Source organism: Melanotaenia boesemani, chromosome 17, assembly GCF_017639745.1.
Source record: "Melanotaenia boesemani isolate fMelBoe1 chromosome 17, fMelBoe1.pri, whole genome shotgun sequence".
Lineage (NCBI taxonomy): Eukaryota > Metazoa > Chordata > Actinopteri > Atheriniformes > Melanotaeniidae > Melanotaenia > Melanotaenia boesemani.
Genome location: NC_055698.1, coordinates 21150800 through 21163423, shown reverse-complemented (window position 1 = coordinate 21163423; position 12624 = coordinate 21150800). Strand labels below are relative to the sequence as shown.

The following is a 12624-nucleotide window of genomic DNA, read 5'->3' as shown; positions in this document are numbered from 1 at the left end:
AAATAATAAAAAAAACAACCATTGACTATAAGACAGCTCAGAAAAATATAAAAGCATTAAACTGAATTAGTTTGGTCCTTTTTAACATACAGGCTCATCAACTGTAGTTCTGAGTCAGTGTGTGTGTTAGCAGATATTATTTCTTGCTTAAATGGATGTAATCATACTAATTGATTATCAAGAGATCCAGTCAAACCAGTTATCTTTCAGTACTGTGCAAGTTTGAAGCATTTAAGATTCAGATAAAATCAAGCAGAAACCTGATCAAATATTAAACAGACTTAAGAAATTTACAAACCCTAAATTCAGTGAAATTCCAGCATAACTGAAAAGTATCTAGAAAAACTGTTTGCATCTGCACCGAGGAGGATTGGTGCTAAGACAAACGGTGGCTACACCTAATATTGATCTGATCTAAGTTGTATGTAAAGATATAATAGCATTTAAAGTGTTTGCACAGTATTATATACTTCCATGTCCCAAGACAGGTCCTGTCGTTAGCAAGTTGTATCTTAAGGCAGTGCTTCCCAACTTTTTTTTTTTTTTGTTTTCCTGAAGGCTTTTTAAATAAAGAAAAGATGGTTCCACTCTGTGTTAATCCTCTTGTGTAAGATACTCACTCACGTACAGTCACACCAACAGAATATATTCCAAACTTTACTGAAACATTTTCAAAACTTGAATGAGGAGCTCATCCTCGCCGGTGAGATATTTCACATACCTGAGTCTGGAAAAGTACAGGTCTAAGAGTTGTGATTCCTTTTATAAAAAATATTTATTTATAATATTATTTATTTAGTTAAGTATACATAAATGTCAGTAGAATTAGACTTATAAACCAGGTAAGTCAGTAAATCAGCCAGTAAACTTGCAAACAAAGAAGCTGACCCTGTTTGACTCGGTTTGCGCTGTGCAAGAGAATTCTTCTTGCACCTCCAGTGATCTTTGGCACTCCCTTTTAGCAGGGTGGGGGCCTCAGGTTGGGAACCACTGCCCTAAGTGGTAAAACCTTGCACTTATTAGCTTTGGTAATTGAGATTATAATTTCACTCTGTTACCTTAAGAAAAAAGAAAACTGCCATGTATCTGCACAAGAGCTCATATTTTCTCTCTTCCTTTATCTCTGAATAGCCAAGAAAAGGTGGCCTGTGTTAGAGTTGACATCAGCCCAGACACCCCTGGGGAAGGCTCCGCTGCAGAGACCTTCCTGTGATAAAGGATGGCCATCCTCCTCCCATGAACCCTTATAGCACTTACCCACGGAGACAGCGCCCATCAGCACACTGAATTTGAGCAGCACAATCTCTCTGCAGTGCTAATATTCCCCTTTCAGGGAAACACATGAAACTCCCACAAGGCTGAGTCCAGCTCCACTCAAGTCTTTTAACTTCTACATGTTCAGCACACGTACCAACAGCTGCCAAGATGCACTATGTTACATGCATCTCTAATGAATAAAGGAATTCTGCTGTTACTGCCCACTGACATTCACTGTTTTAGGAATTCTCTCAATCCATCAGTTACTCATTTCTATTCAAACCACAGATGCCAAAGGATGGGCCTCACTGGTGAGGATCTCAGACTGTGTGAACCCATTGTGGTTTTTTTACATTTCTGTTTTAGCTAGTGCTTTTTTTTCTCATCCATGAGTTGGCCCACATTGTTTGTTTTTGACCTTTTATCATACTATACCAGCTTAAGACTAATTCAACAAAAGCCATTTTAGTACTGTCGGTGTCAGATGATTTCTCTCTAATGCTGGTCTGGCACAGTTAATAACACAAACCCAATCAAAGGTACATTCAGACCACTATTACTGTACTACACTACTACTTCATACATCTTAGGCAGATTAGGACATTAGCTTCAGGGGAACACTTGGTTTTAATAACGCTGCTTTAAAGGTGGTCTGGTTTTTTTTCACTGCACAGCTCACAGTTCATTCATAGTGTATGTGAACTTGAAGTATTTTATGTGTGTAAGTGTACTGTGTTATTTTTATTTGTACTATAATAGAAAACCTACTTCAGAGGCCATATAAAGTCTGTACTGTATAGTAACGTAAGCACTTTTGCCAGTAACATTTATGACCTAAAACAGATTATATTGTGTTAATAAGAAGATGACTCCTCCCCTCACACAATCTTTTTTTAGAGATGTTAGAATACAACCCAGGATCTTGAATGATTTCTGACTGTGGTAACTTGATTTTATTGCTTGTGGTTGTTTCTTGTCACGAGGTATAAACACCAGTCTGCTGTATTCCGTTCCCTGCTGACATTACAACCATTTTATTAGAACTAAAAAAGTTTCTGGCCCCGATTAGTTGCACCTGTTTTTATACTGCCTGTATCATTGTTAATATCAGTATGTGGTTTAAAGATAATGTGGTATGTCTAGAGTTACAAATTTATGCAAAATATTTTTACTGTATATGTAAAAACTATCATATTCTAGGAATTAGTTTTATTTTGCTAAGTATAGTCATGTTTCAGCAATAAGTATTCCATACGGTCCAATGTTTGGACTCCTGAACTCTGCAAAGAATAATTTGACATGAATTTTGTCTGTTTCATCGGCTGTGTCTGTGTGTAGCGACTCTATGGACAGTAGCTTATGTGCCTTGTTGAAGCTCTTTATGTGCACGTGTTGTACTACTGATTTTTAAAAATGTTCAGAACCGATGTACAAGTACACAGGGTGGTGACCCAATGCCAAAGACAGGCCATCCAATACACACAGCTCTGCTGCATAGGCTTACGTCTTTCGTAGTGTTGTTCCACGTCTGTGTAAAGTTCGTAACCTGAGCCACCGACTCAAAAAGATGTTCAACTCATCTTCCATTCACAGGTGTATCTAAATACTGTTTGTCGGTGTGTGTTCTGCTGTCACAGCGCTAGTATTTGCTCACAACATAAAAACCCTGTTATTGATATCAAGGTACCGTTTCTTGTTTGAATAATTAGTGTATGTCAAATTATTGTGCTGTCAACATCAAAAATGAACAAGCACCTATATTTATTTATTTGGTAAAAATATATATATATACAGTTGTTGTTTCTCTTCACCTATGGTTAATATTGACCAAAGTGGACAGTAACCAGTGCTTACATTTTAGACTCATGGTTTATGCTGACTAATAAAGACCCTATTTTCACATTATGTACGGAAATTTTACAAAGTGTAAATTTAATGGAACAAAAGTACCTACAATTAAAATAAGCTGTAGCCTCCAAGGCTGCTGGGTTTGTACTGATGTACAGACCACCAGTGAAGCACTTAGCATCCTGTTGCTTGATGACTCTTCTGTCATGGTTGATTGTTGCAAAGCAATAAAATGAATTCATGGTGATTTTCTTTTGTCGTTTTTTTAACCCTCTATTTCTAATTGTGCTTTTCAGTCATGTTTCCCTGCTTTAATACAGCTAATGCTTCTCATTTTTATCACTTGTTAGACCAGCAGATGGGTTGATGTGCCCTCAATAAATAATAATAATTTTACTTTTTTATTCAATAAAGACCTGAAAACATGTTCCACAGGCCACAAACAACCCAGGGATTTAGTTTTCTGGAAAACATTGTTTCCTGTAGTTTTGATTTGCTCTCAGAGGGCTGATAAACAATCTGGAAAGAACATGTGTGATGTCTGAAGGCACACATTTCCAGGATTTTAATTCCTTGGAAACATACTGACTGGATTCATGTGAAAAGCAGAGTAAATTATTATTACATTAGTATGGAGACATGATGTTCTGACCCATTTATCACCAGAGTTTTTCTCAGTAAAAACAAAAGGTGGCAGCAGAGATCTGCAGTATGTCACAGATCACTGCAGACACACACTCAGGAGGCACACAAAGCTTCATTTGCATCATCTGTTGTCAGTGCTGAAATATTTGATAGGCTTCAACAACAAAGTGTGTTCACGCAACTCAGTTATTCTCCTTTGAGGATTGTGCAGCCTGTTTAATTACCATTTCTGTAAATGTCCTTTAGTATTGTAGATTAACTTATTTGGAAAAAAGGGGGGTAAACTTTATTTCATTGGCACATGCCTGCAAAGGCCAGAAGATCTGTAGGACTTCTATCAGTCCTTTAACTCAGTGATCAGTACAATCTTTTTCATTGTGACTTTCAGCCTTACACAAAATCTAATAAAATGTCAGTCGCCCACCGTTTTCTTACACATCGACAGGTATCCATCAGAATCTGAATCATCACATCTAAGTTTGTTAGCTGAATACCGAGACCTTTCTTTCATAGAGAAATGAAGCCCTTAGTTTGACAATGTGTCAGCAAAGACGTGTGAGGGCAATGCATTCAGAGCTCGTTCGGTTTAAATGTCAAGCACAAGAAACTACGTCAGGGAAAAGGTTACATTTATTTCTGAAGGTCTTCCAAGAACTCAATCAGGACTAAACAAGTCACTTCTGTGATGCCATAATTTTGTCCTATTAATCAGTGGACAGCTTTATTAAGTTTCCGCTTTATTTCCTCGGCATTGTCTTGATTAATATTTCTGAGCAGCGTAATCTAAACACAGCTCTGGTCTCAGTCACATGCGTCTTGACTGGAGCTCACAGAGCAGATGCAAAAGGTCACGTGATTCCACAACGTAACCAATGAGATGACAAATAAAGGGAAGCTGTGCTCCCTTTAAATATAAAAACTGTTTTCTCAGGGCTTGTGTGCACTTCATAAATTAAGTGCCAGTTCGGAGAAAAAAATACCCATTCAAACCACAAGACAAACACTACACTGGATGGAGTTTAATAAACAGCAATATAATTCTTGGTTCACGAAACATTGACAGTAACAGTAGCAGTCGTTTATATAAACTCCAGAGGCTTACCATTGGTCCTACATGAATTCTGCGTTATGGCAGTGCGTCATTTAACAGTAGGAACGTTGTCCTCTCAATGCCACAATGACTAAAATCCCATTGCTTTTTTACAAGTGGTACGTTGTTTCAGTTTTGTAAAAAAAAAAAAAATGTAGCCAGCATCACACTGGTTACAACTTTTAGACCAAAATCACTCATGTGAGTTAATATAGGTGCTACATGTTTGACAATTATTCACTGAAATTTATCTTTTGTATTAAAGTGGCCTTTTTCAAATGTTATTTTATTACAACCACCAATTCAAGCAAAACTGTATGAACAAATATTGCTGCTTCTCCCAAAAAAAAAAAAAAAAAGCTGTCAAATTGAGTAGTGATGTTATTTTAAGTGCGAAACTACCTGCTGTTTCTATATCAACAAGGCATTACTACCCATCTTTGTACATAGCAGTTAAACAAGCGTGCATGTTGTTTGAAAGTTTAAAATTTCCATCTTCCTGCAGACACCCAAACAAAAAAAATCTCCAGGATAAATTACTTTCTTCTTCAGGCTGAATCAGTTACTCGTGTTTTGGCTCAAAGAGCAGATTGCTGGGGGAACTACAACACTGCAACAGAAACTGTTCCCCTAAACAGGAGGCATTTTTAAATCCTCCTCTTTAAAAGACACAATGTGCAGAGAAATGTGACGGCTTGAGTGGCTTCGGGCTCAGTTAGCTGCGTTTTGTGGCCCCTCTGGGATGAGTGACATGAAGAATGTGATAATGAATGACCAAGTGGAGGACAAGAAGCCGGTGTGAGGAGCACTGTTCGGATCCTCTGCTCCTTCCTCTCCGCTTTCCCCATCGTCATCAGAGCCATCATCATTCACTCCTTCCTGTACAGATAAATCAAATTAGGAGAGGCAAGAGAGATAAGACTCACAACAACACATATTAGCCTGCTGCATATGAGACACGACCGAATTTTCCTAATGAAAACCTATTTTTAGCTTTGAGGCCAATTTGCGCTTGTCATATGTAGATAAACTGTTTTCAAAAGAATTATAGACTCATTTGATGAGGTTATTCTGTTATCTATAATAGCAGTGTAGTATTCTCAGTCTTCATTATGCTACTAGAGATAGTTATTTGGTGAGATGATAAAATGTCTAAAATAAGTGAAAAATAGCCCATCACATTTTCTGTAGCTGGAAGGGTCTTCTTTTATTTAATCATCCAAGTTATTTACATAGTTAAACCAGCAGGTGCTTTATTTTCTCAATGCAGTGCCGTTTATCACCTTGCAAAATGCAGCCATTTATTAAAAATCCCCTCCACTGTGGCTGATTTTCTGTGTTATATAAGGGGGGCAGTTACCATTTCTTGTAATTCGTGGTTTTGCAGGTCTCCCTCCATGTCGTCCTGATCGGCTCTGTCTCCTGGAAGCTGCAGTTCATTTTCCAGATTGAAAGGAAACCAGCCAGCCTGGTGCCTGCACAAAAAAAAATATATATATATACATGAAAAACACATCCAAGCCCAGCATTACAAACCTTTTACATTCTGCTAGTAAAAGCTAGTTGATTAATCTGTGAGCTCCTGAGACTCTAACATGGGATGATTAAGACTAATGCCCAAATCAGGGGTGTTGGCAGTAGAGTGCTGCAGAAGTCTCTACTGGTAAGATGCTGTAACTGTGAGACAAAATGAAAGGCAATGAAAAATTTTGATTTTTTTTTAACATTTAACAACTGTTGATTAAATAATCCAAACTCAATCACTACCATTTTTAACTAGAAGCACTCAGAGAGCAAACTTCCGCCAAGCCACCGCAATTTTTTTTTTTGCCAATGATTGTTGGCATTATTTTTTAGTTAGAAGCTCAACATGGCAAAATGATCCCCATCTCCCTATAGTAAATAAAAAAAATGTTAAAAAAAATTCCTGGATCCAAACAGTGATCCAGATCACCCAGACCAACCCCCCCCTATTATTTACTTTAATAGTGGAGCTTTTAAATGAGTTTAAACCTGTGCAACCCTGCCCTCTGCTGGGGACACGACTAAATTATTTGCATTTTTTGTTTGGAAAGTCTTAAAGGCAAACAAATGTATATGAATTTTATGTACGTGTATTCATTAGAAGGGTTAGGTTAAATATAATTACCATTATTACAATAATGAAGAAACCTTGGGACACAATACATTTTTGTCTGCTTATTGATGTACTGAAAGTCACTGAAAAATTTCGTCACCACTCGGCAGGTGGAGCAGGCATAAAAAAAAAAAAAAAAAAAAAAAAAAAAAAAAAAAAAAAAAAACACCAAAAAAAACTCTTTAAATCAAGAACAAACAAAACACTCACAGGTAGAGCACCAACATGGCCATCACCACCATGACAAAACGGCTGAAAGATGAGTAGAAGTAGACTATACTGAGCAAGATGGCAGCGCGTGAGAACGTGTACACCCAGTCCAACCAGTCCCTGTTGAGCTCCTCTTCATTCAGGATCTCCCCTCCTTGGGCATTCATCTGGACTTCTGGGTTGCCATGGCGACCCACTTGCGGTCGCTGGCTGGGAGAATCAGACTGGTTTGACTGAACCGCGGGCTGGTCGGGCCTTACGTTTTGATGAGCGGAAACCAGTAACTGACTACAAAAGGAGATAGACAGACCAGACCTTGTTAACGCTGCTTCCTGCTTGAACAATGCTCTAAAATTTTTAACAACAAGCAAAAACATAAACTTACTAATGCATGTAGTACTGCCTGGCATACAGCTGCTGCCACCACATTAGTGTCATGGGACTGTAATAAGTGGGCATGTTTGAGGGAGGTGTATGCTGTGAGTACTGATTCCAGCTGGAAAAGACAAAATGCAAAGTATTGACATTTGATCTGTCAAACACCCACACATCATCCAGCTTTTATAACTCAGACATTACTCAGACTACAGTTTACCTTGCAATTTTTCAGAGTCAAGCTCTTCGGCTGCTCGGCTGAGTCAGCTTACGGCCGTATGTTTTGACTCTGCACTGCAGAACTTACCTATGCACAAACTGTGGATACATCTGGTAGTAAGGGGAGGGTCCTGCTCTCTGCCTGAGCCCATCGCTGATCTCTCCTGTTGACAATTGGCCACCTTGACCAGGACTATTAGAGCTTAGAGAGACCTGTTAGCAGAACAAAGTTCAGAATATTAGTAAGAGCACTAAAAGAAACTCACATCTTTCACAGCCTCTGTGAGATGTAGATCACACAGCAGTGAGGGGAATGATGAAAGGAAACGTGATGATGATGAAATGAATTGAAAGGCGTGAGAGGTATGCGACTGACCCACCGTGGGACCGGTGGCGCTCTCCTGAGGCTTGTTACTGCGGCTGCGGGGCGGCTTTGGGGAGCTGGGAGGGGTCCGTGAGGCGCACACCAGATGGAGCATATGGTACTCATCCTGCTGTAGAAGCCAATACAAGAGTTAAGGTTTTGAATATTCAGAGCTTTATGGGTGAACACTTTGAAGCACGTTGAAATCCAGCTAATTTTCACTATGCATATTTCTAAATGACAAGCTACAAGTAAACATGGTTCTCTATTGAAAACGATATAAACATATTAATTCAATAGTTTTAATACTGCATTGACTGTAGGTGCAAGCAAGCATAAAACTGGGGAAAATACTCCTTTTACACTCATTTCTTACTGCAACACCACAATTAAACCTCTTCAAAGATGTACTGCCCTCATATTTTTTCTTTATTTTCCTGATTAAAATAGAAAAAGGAAAAGATCATTTCACTACTTTTTAGTTGGCTTAATTGTGAGCAGCAATGATTTCATCAGTAATTCCCTTAAGATTACCATAAAGCTCTCTAAGGCCAGTTGTAGCTGCATAGTTACATTCACATCAACGACATTTTTGCAGGGTGCGGCTGCAGCACATGATACATGTCGGAAACCTGCTGACACTAAAACAGGTTTCCACTGTGTTCACCATTAGTACCACTGTCACCTGCCAGGTGGGCGCCACAAATATGGAAAATTGTAATTCATAAGAAAAGATTTAGAAAGACAAATATTCAACTCTTTATACATAAAACCCCCAAATTCAACAGCATGCATGCCTTCAGTGGCTCTAAAGGGTTTTAAAAAAAAAATACAATAAAAACTAGAACACAAAAACATTTTAAAAGATTTTCTGCAATGCACTGTAATTTTGCCTTTTTTTTACTGAAACATGAGGTTTTCTGTTTTGCTATTGCATTTAGATAAACAGAATAACTGTTTCAAGCACCTATGGACAACCAAAACCTACAACCCCAGGTTTTGACTGTCCATCTTCTTCCACAATGAAAGGTATTAAACATTTCTAGAAAAATGTTTGGGCACTTTGGCATGGGATTGAAGTTATAGTTGTGTTCGAACAACTCAAGTTGTTCTTGTGCTGAAACAGCTATGGGCTGTTTTCAAAATTACTGGAAGCACATTACCATTATGTGCATTTTATGATTGTAGGAAACTAGTTTAGAACTTTAAAGGAACTGGGAAGAGATTTCCAAAAAGTGTGTGCCATGGAAGCAGTGAACCTGACAGCTCGAGTGTTTCTCGTTAACTATTGACCTGGAATTACCTTAATAAATATGACTCAAGCCCAGAAGAACTTACCTTCCTGAGCACATCTTTTAAGGTAAAGTGATCCAAAAGTAGCTTTCCAGAATAAACCAGCCTCTGGTCTTTGGAGCACTAAAAATACAAAATATTGAAAATTAGGTCAAATGTGAGTACTTGTGTTATGTAGACTATGTATATTAGGAACAATTGCAAGAGTGTAGGTCACTGAAGATTGAAGACTTAAAAAAAGAGATTGAGAAAATATGAATAAACAAAAGTGAAATTTAAACTAAATCACTGAAATGAAGATGATTACAGCATCAAAGGGCAGACAACTTGTGCAAGTAAGTAATGAGGATGAGATCGTAGTAACCTCAATCTGGATAAGTGGGTCTTAACAGTGGATTTAGAAACTAGTACAACAAGGTCAGTGTGTGTCCTAATTAAGCTGACAGTCATTATACGATCATTCAAGAATTTGAATTCTTTTCTTTAAATTCTGACCAAGCTGAAACTCTATTATTTTGCTCAAGCAATCTCATTCTTAAATATACCACAGCTGATTGCATTAAGTCACTTTAACATGAGTGCAGGCCTCAGTGAGATTACTCAACAGCTTTGCGAGGGAGCAGTTTGCCCCTGTGTGTTTATAATGATTGCATCAGAGCAAGTTCTCAGCTGAGAGGAAAGAAAACAAAGTCCGATTAGCCACAAAAAACTACCGGAATCTCAAAACCTGTAGTGTCGCAAACCAGTGAATGTGGAAGCTCAGTTTCTTTCACTTCTAGTTTATGTGCACGATTATTTAACAGTAAAATCTTGGACAAAGCTAGGCGTAAATTATACTGCAAAATGTGCACCAGATAAATGGTGCTTATTTAAGTTAAAAAAAAAAAAACACTTACAAATCTATTTCTTTCAAAATAATGAGTAAAACTGCACTCCTGACATTTAACAACAGCCAGCAGAGCTCTAATGCACCTCATTTCCTCAGCTAAAACTGAATAAAATGTCAAAAAGATGGAATTAAATGTAGAATTTCCTGATGTCTCAGCCAACCAGATATGTAACTTAAGATTTTTTGAGGGACTAGAAACACTTAATATCAGTTTGAGACATCAGTATCTCATCCTCATTTATAATACTCAAATACATAAAATAAACACAAAAAATTGATGTAACTATCATTTAACTCTGGGGTGATCAGGAGGACTGAGTCGGGGGGCACAATGAGTAATCAAACTTAAACTTGATCCATATCTCAAAATTTCAACGTGAAATGCTCACGGGTTTGCTTGGGTACACATCAGACAGGTGGGCTTTAAGTTTTTCCACGGTCCAGTTCTGGTAACAGTTGATTGTCTGGTCATCGTACTTCTGGTTGGGGGCTTTGATGACGAGGATAACGGGACTGTCCACAACAGCTTGATCCATGACTCAACACCATTTGTCTTCGATGAAATACCAAACGAGATCTGAACCACGCTCTCTGGGTAGTTTCCGATCCAAATAGCTTTTGTTTTATTTTAGTGGGCTTCTGGTACCGTCGGGGAGAGCTTTAATTTGTTATATTGTGCAGACGGCACACTGCTGGACACTGAAAGGGGACAAAAAGAACACGAGGTTAGTGTGACCTCAATATGTTATTACTTTTTTGATTACGGAGGTGGGGCGGCTATTTGTTTATATGCGATATGTACTGTGACATCACATAAGCCAAGCCGTAAGTGATGACAGTAGATAATAAATAGACTGTAGGACTGTTATAATGAGCTTGTAAATACGTACACAGCTGGCACAAACAGTGCATTTGGTATAAAACAGCATTTAGTACAACAATCATCGCTAAACCTAGCCATGGATCTTTAACTGACTAAGCTAACATTAGCTTCAGTAGATTTTCTGCTAATAAGCCTTTTAAAATTAAGTATAATAAGTTGTCACTTAGCATACTAAGCTAGACTATTTAAAACAATCCAAGTCTACGGCGACTTCCGTCAAAAATGGACAGTTTTAGTTTGCTTACCTTGTTTTATCCCCAGTGACCGAAATGTTACTTGTATCGTTTATAACTCACAGCCCAGCCTGTGAGCCTGTTGTTGTGCTTCTTTGTTGGAATCGTTCGAGGTTGTCAATATTACTGGTAGTTTTTAATTACCGCCATCTAGTGGGAAAAAAGATTCACTACAACATAGACACAAATCCATGTAAAAACCAGAGTGCAGCATATATATATATAAAAAAACACAAGGCAATTATATGTAATAAATAAATACAGGGAAGTTGCTATTTAACATTTATTTATAAAACAGATAAAACAGTAAGTTACAGTGCATTCATTGGAATGAAATAACTACTTAAAGTTCCCCAGTTTATGTGTGAGCTCTTGAGACCATGCTCATTTGCCTGAAGTAGAAAGAACAACTGTATTTGTTACAACAGTTTGTTTCCCTGTAGGACTTAGGGTTAGACAATTAACCAAATTTAAGACTGTCTATTCTCATTAGTTCACATATGAAAGCAAAAGTTTATCCAACGTGATTTGCATTTAAAGATAAAGATTATAAGTATATAAGTGACAAAAAGAAAAAAAAAAGACAAGATAAATTTGGGAGAATGAAAGCCTACATTATTGTAAAAAGGTTAAAAGCTTATGATTAAAAGCAACAAATAGTTAAAGCAATCGTTTGTTTTCAAATCAAATCAAATTTAATCTAATAAGGGTGCCAGTTAAGCTGTATATTTTCATAGCTCCAGTGGAAATAAAGACATAGACAGATACAAAGGCAGTTGGACAAAGATCTGATTTTATGGAGTCCTCTGGTGTGAGACTGAAGAAGCCTCTGACTGAAGAAACTTTGTTTTTAATCAGTATGTTGCATAGGGAGACTGCTGTTCTCTTCATTCAGTCAAGTTGCTACAGAGCAGTCCTCAGCACAGACACCCTCTTTTTAGTGAGTTTGTTAGTTTCTTAGAGTTGATGGTTCTGATGCTGCTGTTCCAACAGATCCAAAGAAAATATGCAACATCTTTTTCCAAACATTGAAAATAACATAAAACTTTATTCCTCCTGTTTTAATTCCCTTGCCACGTAGCTGCTTTTGTGTGCAAAAGCTCATTAGCATTTTCACATAAATAATGTGTAATTCTTTTGATAGCAGTCACAGGTAAAACAAAACTAACGTCTTTGTGCAA

General features: G+C 37.7%; 2 protein-coding genes across 6 annotated transcripts in view; one reads left to right on the top strand and one right to left on the bottom strand.

Annotated features, from left to right (window-relative positions):
* The window catches only part of LOC121656755 (sodium bicarbonate cotransporter 3-like), a 46585-nt gene extending 43233 nt beyond the window's left edge, over window positions 1-3352 (top strand). For all 5 annotated transcript variants that reach the window (XM_042011858.1, XM_042011855.1, XM_042011860.1 and 2 more), the window contains one exon: window positions 1132-3352. In XM_042011858.1, the coding sequence (XP_041867792.1) occupies window positions 1132-1213 (82 nt within the window). In that variant the 3' untranslated portion in view covers window positions 1214-3352. The remainder of the gene's footprint in view (window positions 1-1131) is intronic.
* Window positions 3353-4754: 1402 nt separating this feature from the next.
* On the bottom strand, window positions 4755-10863 carry LOC121628197 (homocysteine-responsive endoplasmic reticulum-resident ubiquitin-like domain member 2 protein). Its single transcript, XM_041967156.1, has 8 exons — window positions 10717-10863; window positions 9484-9561; window positions 8162-8275; window positions 7870-7994; window positions 7573-7683; window positions 7188-7475; window positions 6201-6315; window positions 4755-5719 (listed from the first exon to the last, which is right to left on the bottom strand). Exons 1-8 carry the CDS (start codon window positions 10861-10863, stop codon window positions 5552-5554), a joined length of 1146 nt encoding a protein of 381 aa, XP_041823090.1. The 3' UTR covers window positions 4755-5551.
* Between the last annotated feature and the right edge of the window lie 1761 nt (window positions 10864-12624).